At 49.0% G+C, this 21,082-nt stretch overlaps 1 protein-coding gene across 1 annotated transcript in view; it reads right to left on the reverse strand.

The window, feature by feature from the left end:
• STAB1 (stabilin 1) overlaps positions 1–21,082 on the reverse strand; it is a 1,212,756-nt gene that overhangs the window by 997,030 nt on the left and 194,644 nt on the right. The window contains exons 4-5 of the mRNA XM_085624210.1: positions 9,056–9,171; positions 551–636 (exon numbers count right to left, since the gene is read on the reverse strand). Of these exons, the coding sequence (XP_085480336.1) occupies positions 551–636; positions 9,056–9,171 (202 nt within the window). The remainder of the gene's footprint in view (positions 1–550; positions 637–9,055; positions 9,172–21,082) is intronic.

A 21,082-nucleotide genomic window follows, 5' to 3' on the forward strand; every position in this document is an offset into this window, starting at 1 on the left:
GAGCAGCCATCACATTGAACAAGAGCAGCCATCACACTAAACACGAGCAGCCGTCACACTAAACACAAGGAGCCATCACATTGAACATGAGCAGCTGTCACACTGAACACGAGCAGCCGTCACACTGAACACAAGCAGTCGTCAAACAAGCAGCTGTCACACTGAACACGAGCAGCCATCACACTAAACATGAGCAGCCATCACATTGAACATGAGCAGCCATCACACAAGCAAACGTCACACTGAACATAAGCAGCCATCACACTGAACACGAGTTGCCATCACACTGAACACAAGAAGCTGTCACACTGAACACGAGCAGCTGTCACACTGAATACGAGTAGCTGTCACACTGAATACGAGTAGCTGTCACACTGATTATGACACACCTCGGGAGCTGTGCGCCAGGAGCTGACACACAAACATTAAACATGCTGAGGACGCGCCTTCGAGTTTCCAGGACTGAGCATCCCTCGCAGAAGGCACACCGATCAGTCCTGTGCTGTATGGTTCATGTCCTCCCCATCACACAATAGCAAGTTCTACTCACATCGCACAGGCAGGTTCCGTTTCCTGTCACACCTTCCAGGCATGTACCGTGTCCGCTGCAGGGAGTCTTCGATCCGCCAGGGCATTCTGGGACAGAGAAATTGAACAGAAGTGAAGGGGTTTGTGAGACAATGCCTATATTTTAACATCACATCAACCATGGCATTGTCCACAGGGACTCTGGTGGCACCTGGCACTCTCACACCACTGCTAGCCACAGGCCACCTGCACTTCTGGACCCACTTTAGCTGTCAGGCGTCTCGCAACCCGCGAGTCACTGAGTCTTCTGCGAACATCATTCACCAGGGTCTTCTGTACCTCACAGACTCACTTCAGATGTCACGTCTATCACTCATGTGTATCCTTGTACCATCACAGAATCACTTTAGCCATCATTCACCTGGCTCATCTGTACCTCACTGACTCCCTTGAGTGGTCACGTCTATCACTAGCGCATTCTTGTACCTCACACTCACTTTACCCATCACAGCCATCATTCACCAGCTTCATCTGAACCTCACAGACTCACTTCAGAAGACACGTCAATCACTTGTGTGTATTCACTCATGTGTATCCTTGTACCTCAGAGACTCACTTTACTGATCACGCCCATCACTCACCAGGTTCATCTGTACCTCACAGACTCCCTTCAGCGATCACTTCTATCACTCATGTGTATCCTCTTGTTACCTCATAGAATCACTTTACCCATCATTCATCAGGTTTATCTAAACTTCACGACTCACTTCACTAGTCATGTCTATCACTCGTGTATCCTTGTACCTCAGAGACTCATTTTACTGATACTGCCCATCATTCACCAGCCTCATCTGGTCCTTGTACCTTACACTCACTTTACCCATCACCTCCATCATTCACCAGCCTCAGCTGAACCTCACAGACTCACTTCAGCGGTCACCTCAATCACTCAAGTGTATCTTTTGTATCTCAGACACTCACTTTACCCATCATGCCCATCATTCAACAGGTTCATCTGTACCTCACTGACTCACTTCAGAGGTCACAATCCATGTTCACAAGGTTACCTTTACCTTCCAGACTCACTTGCTCACTATTCAAGAGGTTCATCTGTACCTCACAGACACGACCTATGATGTCCACTGTTAATGAGCTACCTCTGTACCTCACAGACTCACTTCACCCATCGTCTCGACTGTTCACAATGCTCAAACAAGCTTCATAGGCATCAAACACCAGTAGTCGCTCTGGATGCTGAAAAAGCCTTTGACTGGGTAGAGTAGCCCTCTCTATGGGCTTTCATAGGACGCCTAGCATTTCCTAAACAATTTATGAGGTTGAATCAAGAGCTTTACTAACTACCCAAGCTGTGGTCGCAAATGACAATTATTCTTCGCCTCCGTTTAATATTCCTAGGAGCATTCATCAAAGTTGCCCTCTGTCATCCTTTTTTATGCTTAGATATAGCGATCAATCGTAAATCCCTCCAAATGCATATGATATGCCTCAAATAACATGTTCTCAAGGGACAGCAAGCCTTACCAAATGCCGACAGCACATTGATTACTACCACTGATGTCTCATTGTCATTGAAACGTCACAAACCTTAAAATTTGCTGCTACGTCAGGTTGTTGTAAACTAGACAAAGAAACGATTTAGATTCCTTTTATTGGCCTTTTGATGTCTCTCAAATTCATTATTTAGGGATATGGCTGTCACCAACCTACAAATGACAAGTCTGTCATTAAAGAGGCAGATCAGTTATCTAACAAATGGGGGGAAATTACCTCTGACACCGATTGGTTGAATTAATCTCAGAAAAACACTACTCCTGCCTAAACCTTGATATCTTCTTTTTCACACCCTTCCTATACGCTTGCCTTCATCAATTCTTAAAAGAAAAGACGTCACCACTTCCTCCTTTATCGGGGTGCAGATAAACCCAAGACGTGCACTAAGACATTTAGAAATCCTGTTGTAAAAGGTGACTGGCCTAACCTTCACGCTTACTACTGGGTGCCTTAACTAACCACCGACCTAAGCTGATACAAGATGACTTTAGTAACATACCTGCCTTCACCAATGTTTATTTTTTTCACCTCCTACAGATTTTTTCTGTTTAGATTCTCAGACCCCTATATCATCCTAGACATGTAAAATTCAAGGTTGTTGCAAACCTCTGGAATTCTTGTTATAATATGAACCAACTTCAACAAACTCCATGCCTTCACGAACATACGTCCATCTGGATAATCCTTCAATGTTCCCTAGACTCCAAGCCTCGATGAGTTGATCTTAGTCAAACCCGCACTCCAGCAGCTATGTCAATGAAACCGTCAAGGGATATTAAAGTCATTCCAGGAAATCATGAGTGAGTTCAAGATCCCCAACCGCACATTCTTCAGCTATTTGCAGGTCTGGGACTCCCTCATCAAAACATTAGATAAACAGCAATTAGAACCACTTGTACATTTGAAACTCCAGTATAAATGTCTACAATCCATTATTTCCACATATTACCAAGGCTTCTCTAGGAGCTTCGAAGATCTGAACAGTGACTGGGGGACAAGATGGTTAATATGGCCAAACATGGATATCATTCTAGAATCAGTCTTATGCTCCCTTGCAAAGCCCATCCATATTTCCATTTAATCAAAAACAAGACCATACCACAGTAAAGTTTTTTTTTATATCACCCATGCAAGGATATCTATATGGTATGTGCGCTCTGTAATGAAAAGACAGTGTTCTAGATGTAGACACTGGGTGCCAGCAATGCCCACATGTTTTTCATTTGTCCAATACTCTCCCTGTATGGAGTATTGGTATTACACAATCTTACAAACGCGATAGGTCTCAAGATTACTTTTATTCCTATTTCGATCTTTATGGGAAATTCTAATAACTATATTCTGGTATTTGTGAGCCACTGACAAGACTCTACTTACCTCGACATCAATGGATGAGTGCCGCTGTGAAGACTACATACCCTGATATCCATGGATGGGACCCACTGGCAAGACTCTACTTACCTCAAAAATCAATGGACGAGTGCGCCGGCAAGACTCTACATACCCCGATATCAATGGATGAGTGCCACTGGCAAGACTCTACATACCCGATATCAATGGATGAGCGCCAATGGCAAGACTCTACATACCCCGATATCAATGGATGGGACCCACTGGCAAGACTCTACTTACCTCGACATCAATGGATGGGTGCCGCTGTGAAGACTACATACCCTGATATCAATGGATGGGACCCACTGGCAAGGCTCTACTTACCTCAACATCAATGGATGAGTGCGCCGGCAGGACTCTACATACCCCGATATCAATGGATGTGTGCCACTGGCAAGACTCTACATACCCCGATATCAATGGATGGGTGCCACTGGCAAGACTCTACATACCCGATATCAATGGATGAGTGCCACTGGCAAGACTCTGCATACCCCGATATCAATGGATGAGTGCCACTGGCAAGACTCTACATACCCGATATCAATGGATGAGCGCCAATGGCAAGACTCTACATACCCCAATATCAATGGATGGGACCCACTGGCAAGACTCTAATTACCTCGACATCAATGGATGAGTGCCGCTGGCAAGACTATACATACCCCGATATCAATGGATGAGTGCCACTGGGAAGACTCCGCATACCCCGATATCGATGGATGAGTGCCACTGGCAAGACTCTACATACCCGATATCGATGGATGAGTGCCACTGGCAAGACTCTACATACCCCGATATCGATGGATGTGTGCCACTGGCAAGACTGTGCATACCCCGATATCGATGGATGAGTGCCACTGGCAAGACCCTACATACCCGATATCGATGGATGAGTGCCACTGGCAAGACTCTACATACCCCGATATCGATGGATGTGTGCCACTGGCAAGACTGTGCATACCCCGATATCAATGGATGGGTGCCACTGGGAAGACTCCACATACCCCGATATCGATGGATGAGTGCCACTGGCAAGACTCTACATACCCGATATCGATGGATGTGTGCCACTGGCAAGACTCTGCATACCCCGATATCGATGGATGTGTGCCACGGGCAAGACTCCGCATACCCCGATATCAATGGATGGGTGCCACTGGGAAGACTCCACATACCCCAATATCAATAAATGTGTGCCACTGGCATGACTCTACATACCCTGATATCAATGGATGGGTGCCACTGGGAAGACTCCACATACCCCAATATCAATAAATGTGTGCCACTGGGAAGACTCTGCATACCCCGATATCGATGGATGCGTGCCACTGGGAAGACTCCGCATACCCCGATATCGATGGATGGGTGCCACTGGCAAGACTCTGCATACCCCGATATCGATGGATGGGTGCCACTGGCAAGACTCCGCATACCCCGATATCGATGGATGGGTGCCACTGGCAAGACTCTGCATACCCCGATATCAATGGATGAGTGCCATGGGAAGACTCCGCATACCCCGATATTGATGGATGGGTGCCACTGGCAAAACTCTGCATACCCCGATATCGATGGATGGGTGCTACTGGCAAGACTCCGCATACCCTGATATCGATGGATGAGTGCCACTGGCAAGACTCTGCATACACCGAAATCGATGGATGTGTGCCACTGGCAAGACTCTGCATACCCCGATATCAATGGATGAGTGCCTCTGGCAAGACTCTGCATACCCTGATATCAATGGATGAGTGCCACTGGCAAGACTCTACATACCCGATATCAATGGATGAGCGCCAATGGCAAGACTCTACATACCCCGATATCAATGGATGGGACCCACTGGCAAGCCTCTACTTACCTCGACATCAATGGATGAGTGCCGCTGTGAAGACACATACCCTGATATCAATGGATGGGACCCACTGCCAAGACTCTACTTACCTCAACATAAATGGATGAGTGCGCCGGCAGGACTCTACATACCCCGATATCAATGGATGTGTGCCACTGGCAAGACTCTGCATACCCCGATATCAATGGATGAGTGCCACTGGCAAGACTCTACATACCCGATATCAATGGATGAGCGCCAATGGCAAGACTCTACATACCCCGATATCAATGGATGGTACCCACTGGCAAGACTCTAGTTACCTCGACATCAATGGATGAGTGCCGCTGGCAAGACTATACACACCCCAATATCAATGGATGAGTGCCACTGGGAAGACTCCACATACCCCGATATCGATGGTTGAGTGCCACTGGCAAGACTCTACATACCCGATATTGATGGATGAGTGCCACTGGCAAGACTCTACATACCCCGATATCGATGGATGTGTGCCACTGGCAAGACTCCGCATACCCCGATAGCAATGGATGGGTGCCACTGGGAGGACTCCGCATACTCCGATATCGATGGATGAGTGCCACTGGCAAGACTCTACATACCCGATATCGATGGATGTGTGCCACTGGCAAGACTCTGCATACCCCGATATCGATGGATGTGTGCCACGGGCAAGACTCCGCATACCCCGATATCAATGGATGGGTGCCACTGGGAAGACTCCACATACCCCGATATCAATAAATGTGTGCCACTGGCATGACTCTACATACCCCGATATCAATGGATGTGTGCCACTGGCAATACTCTACATACCCCGATATCGATGGATGAGTGCCACTGGGAAGACTCTGCATACCCCGATATCGATGGATGAGTGCCACTGGGAAGACTCCGCATACCCCAATATCGATGGATGGGTGCCACTGGCAAGACTCTGCATACCCCGATATCGATGGATGGGTGCCACTGGCAAGAGTCCACATACCCCGATATCGATGGATGGGTGCCACTGGCAAGACTCTGCATACCCCGATATCAATGGATGAGTGTTACTGGGAAGACTCCGCATACCCCGATATCGATGAATGGGTGCCACTGGCAAAACTCTGCATACCCCGATATCGATGGATGGGTGCCACTGGAAAGACTCCGCATACCCTGATATCGATGAATGAGTGCCACTGGCAAGACTCTGCTTACCCCGAAATCGATGGATGTGTGCCACTGGCAAGCCTCTGCATACCCCAATATCAATGGATGAGCGCCAATGGCAAGACTCTACATACCCCGATATCAATGGATGGGACCCACTGGCAAGACTCTACTTACCTCGACATCAATGGATGAGTGCCGCTGTGAAGACTACATACCCTGATATCAATGGATGGGACCCACTGGCAAGACTCTACTTACCTCAACATCAATGGATGAGTGCGCCGGCAGGACTCTACATACCCCGATATCAATGGATGTGTGCCACTGGCAAGACTCTACATACCCCGATATCAATGGATGGGTGCCACTGGCAAGACTCTACATACCCGATATCAATGGATGAGTGCCACTGGCAAGACTCTGCATACCCCGATATCAATGGATGAGTGCCACTGGCAAGACTCTACATACCCGATATCAATGGATGAGCAGCAATGGCAAGACTCTACATACCCCAATATCAATGGATGGGACCCACTGGCAAGACTCTAGTTACCTCAACATCAATGGATGAGTGCCGCTGGCAAGACTATACATACCCCGATATCAATGGATGAGTGCCACTGGGAAGACTTCGCATACTCCGATATCGATGGATGAGTGCCACTGGCAAGACTCTACATACCTGATATCGATGGATGAGTGCCACTGGCAAGACTCTACATACCCCAATATCGATGGATGTGTGCCACTGGCAAGACTCCGCATACCCCGATATCAATGGATGGGTGCCAGTGGGAAGACTCTGCATACCCCGATATCGATGGATGAGTGCCACTGGGAAGACTCCGCATACCCCGATATCGATGGATGGGTGCCACTGGCAAGACTCTGCATACCCCGATATCGATGGATGGGTGCCACTGGCAAGACTCCGCATACCCCGATATCGAAGGATGGGTGCCACTGGCAAGACTCTGCATACCCCGATATCAGTGGATGAGTGCCACTGGGAAGACTCCGCATACCCCGACATCGATGGATGGGTGCCACTGGCAAAACTCTGCATACCCCGGTATCGATGGATGGGTGCCACTGGCAAGACTCCGCATACCCTGATATCGATGGATGAGTGCCACTGGCAAGACTCTGCATACCCCGAAATCGATGGATGTGTGCCACTGGCAAGACTCTGCATACCCCGATATCAATGGATGAGTGCCACTGGCAAGACTCTACATACCCGATATCAATGGATGAGCGCCAATGGCAAGACTCTACATACCCCGCTATCAGTGGATGGGACCCACTGGCAAGACTCTACTTACCTCGACATCAATGGATGAGTGCCGCTGGCAAGACTATACATACCCCGATATCAATGGATGAGTGCCACTGGGAAGACTCCGCATAGCCCGATTTCGATGGATGAGTGCCACTGGCAAGATTCTACATACCCGATATCGATGGATGAGTGCCACTGGCAAGACTCTACATACCCCGATATCGATGGATGTGTGCCACTGGCAAGACTCCGCATACCCCGATATCAATGGATGGGTGCCACTGGGAAGACTCTACATACCCGATATCGATGGATGTGTGCCACTGGCAAGACTCTGCATACCCCGATATCGATGGATGTGTGCCACGGGCAAGACTCCGCATACCCCGATATCAATAGATGGGTGCCACTGGTAAGACTCCACATACCCCGATATCAATGGATGTGTGCCACTGGCATGACTCTACATACCCCGATATCAATGGATGTGTGCCACTGGCAAGACTCTACATACCCCGATATCAATGGATGAGTGCCACTGGGAAGACTCTGCATACCCCGATATCGATGGATGAGTGCCACTGGGAAGACTCCGCATACCCCGATATCGATGGATGGGTGCCACTGGCAAGACTCTGCATACCCCGATATCGATGGATGGGTGCCACTGGCAAGACTCCGCATACCCCGATATTGATGGATTGGTGCCACTGGCAAGACTCTGCATACCCCGATATCAATGGATGAGTGCCACTGGGAAGACTCCGCATACCCCGATATCGATGGATGGGTGCCACTGGCAAAACTCTGCATACCCCGATATCGATGGATGGGTGCCACTGGCAAGACTCTGCATACCCTGATATCGATGGATGAGTGCCACTGGCAAGACTCTGCATACCCGATATCAATGGATGAGTGGCACTGGCAAGATTCTGCATACCCCGATATCAATTTATGAATGCGCGAAATAATGACATCAGAATACAACAACAGATAGCATAACCAGACATGGTGTCATTGAATACGGGGGGCTAACTCTGCAAACTCTGGAAAATATGTTTGAGGGAGGTAAGACCTCTCAACACAAAGCAAACCTTAATTAACCACATTGATGTGATTAGAACACACTGAGGCTTTCTGCTTTTTTGGTCACAGGTGTCTCTACACTATTCCCAATAACATCTATTGTATTTAATACTTCAAATAAACAGGTTTTCCTGTTGCACTGGTGAATAAAAAAAGAAACTGTTGCAACGTACCATGACAATCCGACCCCCACCTTCCGGGGCAGCAGTAGCTCACCAGGATCTTCTTCTCACACATGTGACTGCAGCCGGAGAGGGAAAGGCGCACTCCGCCCATGTCCACGGTGTAACTAAAACAACAAAGAGACCATGTGGATGATGCAAAGACAGGGACACCTTCCATGCCCTGGAACAGGTCCTGGCTGTGGGTGTGTCACACATAAAAATACATCACAATATGCAGTGATTACTATTGCATTTAGCCATTGAATCTGGCTGCTTTTCCAAAACTGGCCTGCAAAAGCTTTTGTGCGGCCCGGGTCACAAACGGCAGACTTTATGCGCGACCCCTCTCTAGGGTGTGGTCATTTCTTGATTTATTTGCATAACAAAGCGATTGTTTTACTTAAACCCGACAGAACCATTGTTTTCTTGTAATAATTCTACCCAGGTTCTGAGGGACACAGGGTCACCCCATTGCTTTTGTATTACCCTCTCTAGTATCTGGCAGAATGATCATCTCGATGAAAATAGAAACTATCTCCTGGACCAGATGTGGAGGTGGTGTCAGCATGTGGTGTCACCTAATGGCAGCTGATGCGAAAGGGCTCACCATGAAAATATATATGTATATGTATGTATGTATATATATAAATTCACTTAAAAAACCATAGGTTTCACACAAGTTATAGTTAGCTGTACATTTCACTCGTAAAAAACCAATGAAATTCCACGTTATAGTTAGATCAGGTAACTATAACTTGCGCGCCCACAATAAACTGCTGATGACGTCACATATTACATCACTTATGACATGGTCAGTGACATCACTCATGACATCAATGATGACATCTGAAATGACACATTGTGCATTGCGGTCGCGCAAGTTATTGTTACCTGATCTAACTATAACGTGGAATTTCATTGGTTTTTTACGTGTGAAACCTATGGTTTTTTAAGTGAATTTGCAAGGTTTTTTAAATGCTAATTCCTAACTATAACGTGTGTGAAACCTATGGTTTTTTCAGTGAATTTGTACGTTTTTTTAAATGCTAAGTTATGTATTTATTTTTAATTTTTGCGCGCACGGTGCGCTTCGCGTACCGTGCGCGCGCTGTGGGCACTCGGTGCGCTTCGCGCACCGAGCGCCCACGTTGCGCATTTCGTACCGTGCACGCCTCGCCATTTTTTACAAAATATCAATTGTTCTTTTCTCCCTTGGGGGTCCTTAGATTTATATATTAAATGTGATTGTTAATTCTTTTTTTTTTTTTTACCGTACGCGTACGGTAAGCTTACCGTACGCGCACTCCGCGATTTTTTTTTTAAATTATTAAATTTATTTTTCATACTTTTTGGCCCTTCGTGAACCCCCTGATGAACGCTAGGGGGTCTGCAACTCTCTTCGTTGCCCCCTTTTTATGTTATCAACCTTTGTTTTTCAATGCGAGAGACAGAAAATGGCGGCCGATACTTTCTGATTTCGACCGATTCGAATGTTTACAGTCATGTAACCACCAATCAGAATTGAGCTCGCGCACGGCACCGTACGCGTACGGTAAGCTTACCGTAAGCGCACGGAGCGCGCTTACAGATATATATATTGTTTTAAATGCTATTTTCTCAGGACCTACTGAACAGATTTACACCAGACCTGCAAAAGGCACATCCCTGACCTGAGGACTACCTCTCTGCCCAATTTCAAGTAATTCTGTTCAGCCGTTCGGGCTGTAGCTCGGACTAAAGGTCCTATGGGAAAATGCATGGGGAAAACGCGTTTTGGGACCCCCTTTTTTCTCAGCCCCCGCTTGACGAATCCCCCCGAGACTTTCAGGGTAGGAGCGGAGCGTAGCGCCCCATTAGTTTTGAAAAATTCGCGAGGATTCGTCAACCGGCGCCAAAGTTATTCCAAATAGAATGTTGCGGATTTCCTATGGAAACACGGTCCTAACTATAACTATCTACTGGCGACCGCAGAGAAAGCACCCGACCGCGAGTGAAGGGGCGTGACGGAAAAGTGAGCCGGATGTGAACAAGGGCGCCTGAGCCCGAAACGCGTCATCTGTCGACTGCTGTTTGGTGAATTAAAACATCTTGCCTGAAATCAGAAGTGGTTCGTGTCTCTCTCTTCGCCGCCGGGGGTTCTCTGGTGGAAGTGGAAGGAGTACTGGTTCGAAATATATATATATATATATATATATATATATATATATATATATATATATATATATATATATGTCCAAATGAAGGATCCCCGCCACACTGCATCACAGAAGTGGGGACACGGACTCCACTTCGTGCTGTTAGAGATAGTTTATTTAGAGATTCGATGGACAATGACGTGTTTCGGCCACCTGGCTGGGCTTGTTCAGATAACGAGGCACACTCCAGATCTAACATTTTAAGTGCAGTAAACACCACGTGATGAAAGCCAGGCATGGGTATGGACAACAGACTATCGTGGTCGTTATACAGGAAAATACATGTAAGTATAAACGTTTTCATATTTAATGTTATAAAAAAAGTGAATGTATAAATAAACATAGCATAGGTTGAACCAGATTTCATTATTTTCGCCATAAAGTATTTGTAAAAACAGATCTTCAGGTCTCTTGGAAGTTAAGATTTTCTACTTTAAAATTCAAGAACAAATAGTTATAATGTCAAATGTATGATGTTTAAATACTTGCTTAAATGCATTGTCTAGAGGAACTTGGCCTTATTACAGGTGAACACGCTATGTCGTTGGCTATTCTTGTTGTGGTGCGTAAGATTTCATTTGACCCTATATCGGAGCCCAACTATATGTAATTCCAGAGTGAGAATGTTGCCTATCTCCTAATAGAGAACTATTAAAGTGCTAAGTGCATGTAAACCGTATCTGAAAAATTAGTACTAAATTGTTTTGAGTACTGTCGAATCTGGACCGGTCTGATAAGCTATGGCCAATCCCTTTCCTCTTGTATTAAAGGCTAGCGAGACCTATCTAGTATATAATGACATTGGCCTGCATGCCCCTTATCCATATTGCCTAAGATAATCATTGAAAGTGCCTAGGTGTTCCTAAAAGTGCTGCAGTGCTAAATTAAAAACCCATATTACCATGGGCTGGGAACGCTAGCAGCAGTGTGGCTGTACTTAGAAGATGTCTTGTCTCAAAGCATAGCTCCCTGTTAATGCTGCCAGACTAGTAGGGTTCTGGGAGACTGAATTTTAAAGGCGTACATACAAAGACAATTATATAGTATTTAATACTATGGAAAAGTGTGCAGTTCCTCCCATTATTAAGTCCATCGAGAGTACGAGTGTCTAGCTCCAGAATGAATTTGGACTCCACCCTTCTCAGGAGTTTCTCTCTCTCCCCTCCTCTTTTAAGGGGGGGGGGCGCCCTATGGCGAAGTACCTGAGGCTACTTGGACGCTTAGTGTGGACTGTCTTAAAGTGCCTGGCCACTGGGTAGGACATGTTGGAATTGACAATGGCCCTGAGGTGTTGCAGAATTCGCACGTGTACCTGCCTACCTATTGTAGGCGCAGGCACAGGTTAAACGTATACCGTGAATTCCGCGCGGCACTTATATATCCCTTTGAGTTGGTTGGTGGTTGAACCAAATACAGAGGAATACTGGGTTGTGTTAATGCCGGACTTACACGCTCGGAAGGAATTGCACTTATAAAGCTCAAAGCTAGCCAGGTTTTCTTTGATTTCCAGTCCACGACTGGTAGTTCCGGACTGCTCGGACTAATAAGTTATACATGGATTTAGCTCTCCTAAAAGTGAAAGAGGGCTCAAGCAGCATAAGATCTCCTGGAATTGCTTCAGGTTTTATAATGGGCCAGCTGGAGTGGATATTGGCTCGAAGCCGTTTGTGTTGACTACTGTGCGTTGTTACTAGTCTGGTTCCCTGGCTGTGTGACGTGACAGTTTGCTCAGTATTGCTTTGCTTATAGGGTCTGCGTTCACTAGTACAAAGTAGGTTGTTACGAGGGACTTTGTTGACTTTCTCTAGTGTTGTCTGTATGATCTGTTTGCTGTAGCCCCTCTCAGTGAACCTGTTAGTCGCTTCTCTTGCACAGTCCTCAAAAGCCTGGTCTGTACTGCAGATTATCCGGACTCTGAGAAACTCCCCATAGGGGATGCTTTTAATCAAGTGGTGAGGGTGGAAGCTGGAAGCATGGGGGTGAAGTTACCCGCAGTACTTTCTCTATGCAGTGTTGTTTCCAGTTTGTTATTAATAACTTGGGCATGTACATCAAGAAAACTGATGGCTGTATTACTGATCTCTGCAGTAAATTGCAAATTCAAAACATTGTGATTAATATTGTCAATAAATGCAATAGCTTGTTCTTTAGAACCATTCCATACCATAAAGACACCGTCTATAAATCGCATCCAGCAAATTATATGATTATCCCACACCTCTTTGTGTGTAACCCTGAGTACCCGCTCCTCCCACCAGCCTACGTGCAAACACGCATAGCTGGGGGAGAAGCAGGCTCCCATGGCAGCACCTCTCGTCTGTTGGTAGACTTCCTTGTTAAACAGAAAGAAGGTATTATGCAAACAGAAATCTATCATCTTTAAAATCATTTTTCCATGTTTGTACCTTTCAGTAGCTGCATTTTTCTAGAAAGTAACCTGCTGCTTTAACCCCATCGACACGATTAATACTTGTATATAAAGCACAAATGTCAAGAGTAACAGATGGTATTTGTCTGACCAGGAAACAACTTTAATTTTTCCCAAAAAGTCATTTGTCTCCTTTATACAAGATGGTAATGTTTTAACGTGATCCTGGAGGTAGGAATCCACGAAATGAGACACCTTTTCTGGCTGATATTATAGGCCTTCCGGGGACTTGCGAGATCTTTTTATGAATTTTGGGAATGACATAAAGTATTGGAGTGATAGGGGAATTCTGTTTTCAGAAAAAGGTATTAATCATTTGTCAATAAACCTTCCCTATCCTATCTATTGGGGTGTTGTTTGATTTGTTCCTGTATCTCTTTAAGATTATGGTAGTTAGATTTGATATAACATGATTGATCGTCCAGATGTTTGTTAGCTTCCATGCGTGTGTTACCAAGATTTTCTAAGAGCTAACACTGACCTCCAGTGTTCATTTTGTGAATTGCCTTTCTGTTATTGTAAAATTAATTGCCAGCCACGGGAAGTCCGAGAATTCTAGTCCACACACAGTTTAAGAAGTACAAAGTGATGAAAGTGTCAGAAAACCGTCCCCGCCTAGCAAGAAATGAACAGAGGTGGCTTATTTCTGCATACCTTTTTTATTAGAATGCCCTTCCTGGACGAGATCTAAATAGTCAATGCACTGGTGAATATCTAGCTTGTAAATAAAATACTTAGATTTCTGATTTATTTTTTTCTCTTTTTAATGTCATTTATATGAGGGATTCCTTTACAATCCGTATTTGAGGTGCGTGTCCACCAGTTACCCTTTTAAAGAAAGGATTTGTGTACATAACTATGTTGTACGGTCTTCGAATACCTGAAACAAGCATACACGAACACCTAGCTTTGGTTTTCTCTTTACAGTCTATTTCTGACATTATGAATCAACTGTAATAAGAAAATGTGGCATTCCATTTCGCTGCATTCTGCTATTCCTTGCTGCGCCACTTAAGATGACGTATGCTTGTTTAAACAGAGGAGTCGTTTACAAATGTCTGCACTTGGCATTGTCTTCCTTGGGCGCAACTTCCCAGATAGGTTGAGCCATATATGAAGCTCTGGGCCCAGAAACTGCCCTTTATTCGCACAGACGTTGCAGCGCTCGGGTGGTCAGCTCAGCAGGTGCTGCTCACTCAGGCGGAAGGACCAGCCAAGGAGCTTTCACGTCGGCTGTTCCTTGAATACGATCTAAGACGCGTTATGAGTCAGCGTGAAAATATCAAACTTAAATTTGTTTTTGTTTCGGTAGCTAGTGCAACATCCAAACGTTGGCTATGCTGGCTGGATGAGTGCCTTGGGGTTTAGATGGGAGCGTCTCTATTGTGTCTTTTTTATGCAACTGCTGCAATTTCTTGGTGATTTTTGGCACCTCGGTGTACTGCGGACTGTAATTATTTATGCGGACAGCATCACTGTGGGATTCCGTTCAGCTTGTATTTGATTTAACGTTGTGCATTTCTAACACTGGTGGCGGAAGTCTGTGAAATGCTTTCAAATTGAGATTCCTGTATTCATATTAACCATTATCAAGGGGGTAATAACACCACCCCCATTAGAATATTTAGTTTTCTTTTATTTTCTCAAAGTAAAAAAAACTCTTATTATATAATCATAATGCATAATGTGTTTATAGAGTAATTTAAAGATTGGCACCGTGCTGGCTCCTTTGTCCATAGTTGTGTTAGCTTCGGGAGAAACAAGCATTGGCAAAGCCAATAGGTCTCGCCTTTGGGACACTTGATGTTGTTGCACCAAGGATATTGTGCTGCATAACTCAAAATTTATAAGGTCCCAAAGGCGAGACCTATTGGCTATGCCAATGCTTGTTTTGTCTGAATCTCATTTTTTTCTTTTCTTGTTGGACCTTAGACTGCAGCTTCTTTAATTCCTCCACAACTACATCCTGAAAAATGTCACTGGCATCGCGGTGCATAATGGGCATAAAAAACGACGATGGTTGAATGGACTTGGTTCCAATTTTCTTAGACCAATGCCTGCATTGTGTAAAGTGTCCTGTGCGCTGGGCGTGTGAACTCTTCCATTACTTTCAGATGCTAGAGGTTCCAGTGTATGTATAATAGATATATGTATTTCAGAGCAATCATGCGGCAAACAGCCACAGCTGCTCCTTCTTCAGAGGGTCCTGCTTCATGTGAATCCATTTACCTAGAGTGCACTCTACCATTAGCCGAGACCTTCGAGTGTACCTTATTCTCTTAGTGTGCTGCCTCAGCCCCCCTCCCCATCTAGAGCGTCCCTTGTGCCCTCCAGAGTCTCCCTCCCCCCTCTAGAGTCTCCCTCTCCCCCTCTAGAGCCTCCCTCACCCCCTCTAGAGCCTCCCTCGCCCCCTCTAGAGCCTCCATCACCCCCTCTAGAGCCTCCCTCTCCCCCTCTAGAGCCTCCCTCGCCCCCTCTAGAGCCTCCATCGCCCCTCTAGAGCTTCCCTCACCCCCTCTAGAGACTCCCTCGCCCCCTCTAGAGCCTCGCTCGCCCCCTTTAGAGCCAACCCTCGCCCCTCTAGAGCCTCCCTCGCCCCTCTAGAGCCTCCATCGCCCCCTCTAGAGCCTCCATCGCCCCCTCTAGAGCCTCCATTGCCCCCTCTAGAGCCTCCATCGCCCCCTCTAGAGCTTCCATCACCCCCTCTAGAGCCTCCATTGCCCCCTCTAGAGCCTCCATCGCCCCCTCTAGAGCTTCCATCACCCCCTCTAGAGTCTCCCTCTCCCCCTCTAGAGCCTCCCTCGCCCCCTCTGGAGCTTCCCTCGCCCGATCTGGAGCCTCCCTCGCCCCTTCTAGAGCCTCCTACGCCCCTCTAGAGCCTCCATCGCCCCCTCTAGAGCCTCCATCGCCCCCTCTAGAGCCTCCATCGCCCCCTCTAGAGCCTCCATCGCCCCTCTAGAGCTTCCCTCATCCCCTCTAAAGACTCCCTCGCCCCCTCTAGAGCCTCGCTCGCCCCCTTTAGAGCCAACCCTCGCCCCATCTAGAGCCCCCCTCGCCCCCTCTAGGGCATCCCTCACCCCCTCTAGAGCCTCCCTCACCCCATCTAGAGCCCCCTCGCCCTCTCTAGAGCCTCCCTCACCCCCCTCTAGAACCTCCCTTGCCCCCTCAAGAGCCTCCCTCGCTCCCTCTAGAGCCTCCCTCACCCCCTCTAGAGCCCCCTCTCCCCTTCTAGAGCCTCCCTCGCCCCTCTAGAGCCTCCCTCGCCTCCTTTAGAGCCTCCCTCAACCCTCTAGAGCCTCCTCCGCCCCCTCTAAAGCCTCCCCCGCCTCCTCTAGAGCCTCCCTCACCCCCTCTCTCGCCCCTCTAGATCCTCCTCCGTCCCTCAAGAGCCTCCCTCGCCCCCTCTAGAAACTCCCTCACCCCCTCTAGAGCCACCCTCATCCCCCTCTAGAGCCTTCCTCGCTCCCTCTAGAGCCTACCTCACCCTCCCTAGAGCCTCCCTCACCCCCCTCTGGAGCCTCCCATGCCCTGTCTAGAGCCACCCCACACCTCTAGAGCCACCCCACGCCTCTAGAGCCTCTCTCACCCCCTCTAGAGCCTCTCATGCCCCTCTAGAGCCTCTCCGTCCCTCTAGAGCCTCCCTCGCCCCCTCTAGAGCCTACCTCACCCCCTCTAGATCCTCCCTCGCCCCCTCTAGAGCCTCCCTTGCCCCATCTAGAGCCCTCCTCGCCCCCTCTAGAGCCTCCCTCACCCCCTCTAGAGCCTCCCTCGCACCCTCTAGAGCCTACCTCACCCTCCCTAGAGCCTCCCTCGCCCCCTCTAGAGCCTCCCTCGCCCCATCTAGAGCCCTCCTCGCCCCCTCTAGAGCCTCCCTCACCCCCTCTAGAGCCTCCCTCGCACCCTCTAGAGCCTACCTCACCCTCCCTAGAGCCTCCCTCACCCCCCTCTGGAGCCTCCCATGCCCTGTCTAGAGCCACCCCACACCTCTAGAGCCACCCCACGCCTCTAGAGCCTCTCTCACCCCCTCTAGAGCCTCTCATGCCCCTCTAGAGCCTCTCCGTCCCTCTAGAGCCTCCCTCGCCCCCTCTAGAGCCTCCCTCGCCCCATCTAGAGCCTCCCTCGCCCCTCTAGAGCTTCCCTTGCCACCTTTAGAGCCTCCCTCGCCCCATCTAGAGCCTCCATCGCCCCCTCTAGAGCCTCCCTCACCCCATTTAGAGCCACCCCTCGCCCCTCTAGAGCCTCCCTCGCCCCATCTAGAGCCTCCCTTGCCTCATCTAGGGCTTCCCTCTCCCCCTCTAGAGTCTCCCTCGCCCCCTCTAGAGCCTCCCTCGCCCCCTCTAGAGCCTCCCTCGCCCTCTCTACAGCCTTCCTCACCCCCTCTAGAGCCTCCCTCACCCCTCTCTAGAGCTTCCCTCGCCCCCTCCAGAGCCTTCTCCGCACCTCTAGAACCTCCTCCGCCCCCTCTAGAGCCTCCCTCGCCCCTCTGGAGCCTTTTCCGCCCCTTCTAGAGCCTCCTATGCCCCCTCTAGAGCCCCTCTCTCCCCCTCTAGAGTCTCCCTCGCCCCCTCTAGAGCCTCCCTCGCCCCCTCCCTTGCCTCCCTTGCCTCCCTTGCCTCTTCTAGAGCCTCCCTCGCCCCTCTAGAGCCTCCTCCACCCCCTCTAGAGCCTCCTTGGCCTCCTTTAGAGCCTCCATCGCCTCCTCTAGAGCCTCCCTTACCCCCTCTAGAGCCTTCCTCGCCCCCTTTAGAGTCCCCCTTGCCCCCTCTAGAGCTTCCCTTCTCACCCCCTCTAGAGCCTCCCTCGTCCCCTCTAGAGCTTCCCTCGCCTCCTCTAGAGCCTCCCTCGCCCCCTCTAGAGCCTCCCTCGCCACCTCTAGAGCCTCCTCGCCCCATCTAGAGCTTCCCTCTCCCACTCTAGAGCCTACTTCGCTGCCTCTAGACTCTAGAGTGTCCCTCGCCCCATCTAGAGCCACCCTTGCCCCTCTAGAGCCTCCCTCACCCCAACTAGAGCCACCCCTCGCCCCTCTAGAGCCTCCCTCGCCCCATCTAGAGCCTCCCTCACCTCCTCTAGAGCCTCCCTCGCCCCCTCTAGAGACTCCCTCGCCCCCTCTAAAGCCCCCCTCACCCCCTCTAGAGCCTCCCTCGCCCCCTCTAGAGCCTTCTCCGCCCCTCTAGAGCTTCCTCCGCCCCCTCTAGAGCCTCCCTCGCCTCCACTAGAGCCTCCATCGCCCCCTGTAGAACCTCCCTCGCCCCCTCTAGAGCCTCCCTCTTCCCATCTAGAGCCTCCTCCGCCCCCTCTAGAGCCTCCCTTGCCTCCATTAGAGCCTCCCTCTTCCCATCTAGAGCCTTCCTCACCCCCTCTAGAGCCCCCCTCGCCCTCTCTAGAGCCTCCCTTGCCCTCTCTAGAGCCTCCCTCGCCCCATCTAGAGCCTCCCTCGCCCCCTCTAGAGCCTCCCTCGGCCCCTCTAGATCCTCCCTCGCCCCTCTAAAGCCTCCCTCGCCCCACCTAGAGACTCCATTGCCCCCTGTAGAGCCTCCCCCGCCCCTCTAGAGCCTCTCTCGCCCCACTAGAGCCTCCCTCGTCCCATCTACAGCCTCCCTCACCCCCTATAGAGCCCCCCTCACCCTCTCTAGAGCCCCCCTCACCCTCTCTAGAGCCTCCCTCGTCCCCTCTAGAGCCTCATTCTCCCCCTCTACAGCCTCCCTCGCCCTATCTAGAGCCACCCCTTGCCCCTCTAGAGCCTCCCTTGCCCCCTGTAGAGCCTCCCTCGCCCCTCTAGAGCCTACCTCACCCTATCTAGAGCCACCCCTTGCCCCTCTAGAGCCTCCCTTGCCCCCTGTAGAGCCTCCCTCGCCCCTCTAGAGCCTCCCTTGCCCCCTCTAGAGCCTCCTCGCCCCATCTAGAGCTTCCCTATCCCCCTCTAGAGCCTACCTCGCCCCCTCTAGAGCCTCCCTCGCCCTCTCTAGAGCCTCCCTCGCCCTCTCTAGATCCCCCCTCACCCCATCTAGAACCTCCCTCGCCCCCTCTAGAGCTTCCCTCGCCCCCTCTAGAGCCCCCCCTCATCCCCTCTAGAGCTTCCCTCACCCGCTCGAGCCTCCCTTGCCCCCTCTAGACCTTCCCTCTTCCTTCTCCTCTCCTCTGCTGGCCCTTTTCTCCTCACTCATGCCCTCTGTCTTCTAGAGAGCTCCGAGTACCTTCGTTCTACCCTGTGGTAATAACATGCTGTCCCTGTTTCAACCCCATCTTGTTTAGGGGCAGCTGAGAGGGAGCAGTGCCGAATTTAGACTCATCTGACCTTTACTCATACGAAAACACGTTAATGTATTAACTGATTTTATTCAACGCTACAGAGATAAAAAAGACAACAGTTCGGAGGAGATGTGACTTCAAACGTACAGCAGACTGAGCTTTGCAGTTCACATGACCATAAAGACACAAGAGACTGAGCTTCAGAATACACATGGCTGAGAAGATACAAGAGGCCGAGCTTCAGAATACACGTGGCTGAGAAGATACAAGAGGCCGAGATTCAGAATACACGTGGCTGAGAATATACAAGAGACTGAGCTTCAGAATACACGTGGCTGAGAAATTACAAGAGACTGAGCTTCAGAATACACAAGGCTGAAAAGATACAAGAGACTGAGCTTCAGAATACACGTGGCTGAGAAGATGCAAGAGACTACGATTCAGAATACACGTGGCTGAGTAGATACAAGAGGCTGAGCTTCAGAATACACTTGGTTGAGAAGATACTAGAGACTGAGCTTCAGAATACACGTGGCTAAGAAATTACAAGAGACTGAGCTTCAGAACACATGTGGCTGAGAAGATACAAGAGACCGAGCTTCAGAATACACAAGGCTGAAAAGATACCAGAGACCGAGCTTTAGAATACACATGACTGAGAAGATACAAGAGACTGAGCTTCAGAATACACAGGGCTGAAAAGATACAAGAGACGGAGCTCCAGAATACACGTGGCTGAGAAGATACAAGAGAGTGAGCTTCAGAATACACAAGGCTGAAAAGATACAAAAGACTGAGCTTCAGAATATACATGGCTGAGGAGATGCAAGAGGCCAAGCTTCAGAATACATGTGGCTGAGAAGATAAAAGAGACTGAGCTTCAGAATACACGTGGCTGAGAAATTACAAGAGACTGAGCTTCAGAATACACATGGCTGAAAAGATACAAGAGGTCGAGCTTCAGAATACACGTGGCTGAGAAGATACAATAGACTGAGCTTCAGAATACACGTGGCTGAGAAATTACAAGAGATTGAGCTTCAGAATACACATAACTGAGAAGATACAACAGGCCGAGCTTCCGAATACACGTGGCTGAGACGATACAAGAGATAGAGCTTGAGAATATACGTGGCTGAGAAATTACAAGAGACTGAGCTTCAG

Source organism: Triturus cristatus, chromosome 9 (genome assembly GCF_964204655.1).
Source record: "Triturus cristatus chromosome 9, aTriCri1.1, whole genome shotgun sequence".
NCBI lineage: Eukaryota > Metazoa > Chordata > Amphibia > Caudata > Salamandridae > Triturus > Triturus cristatus.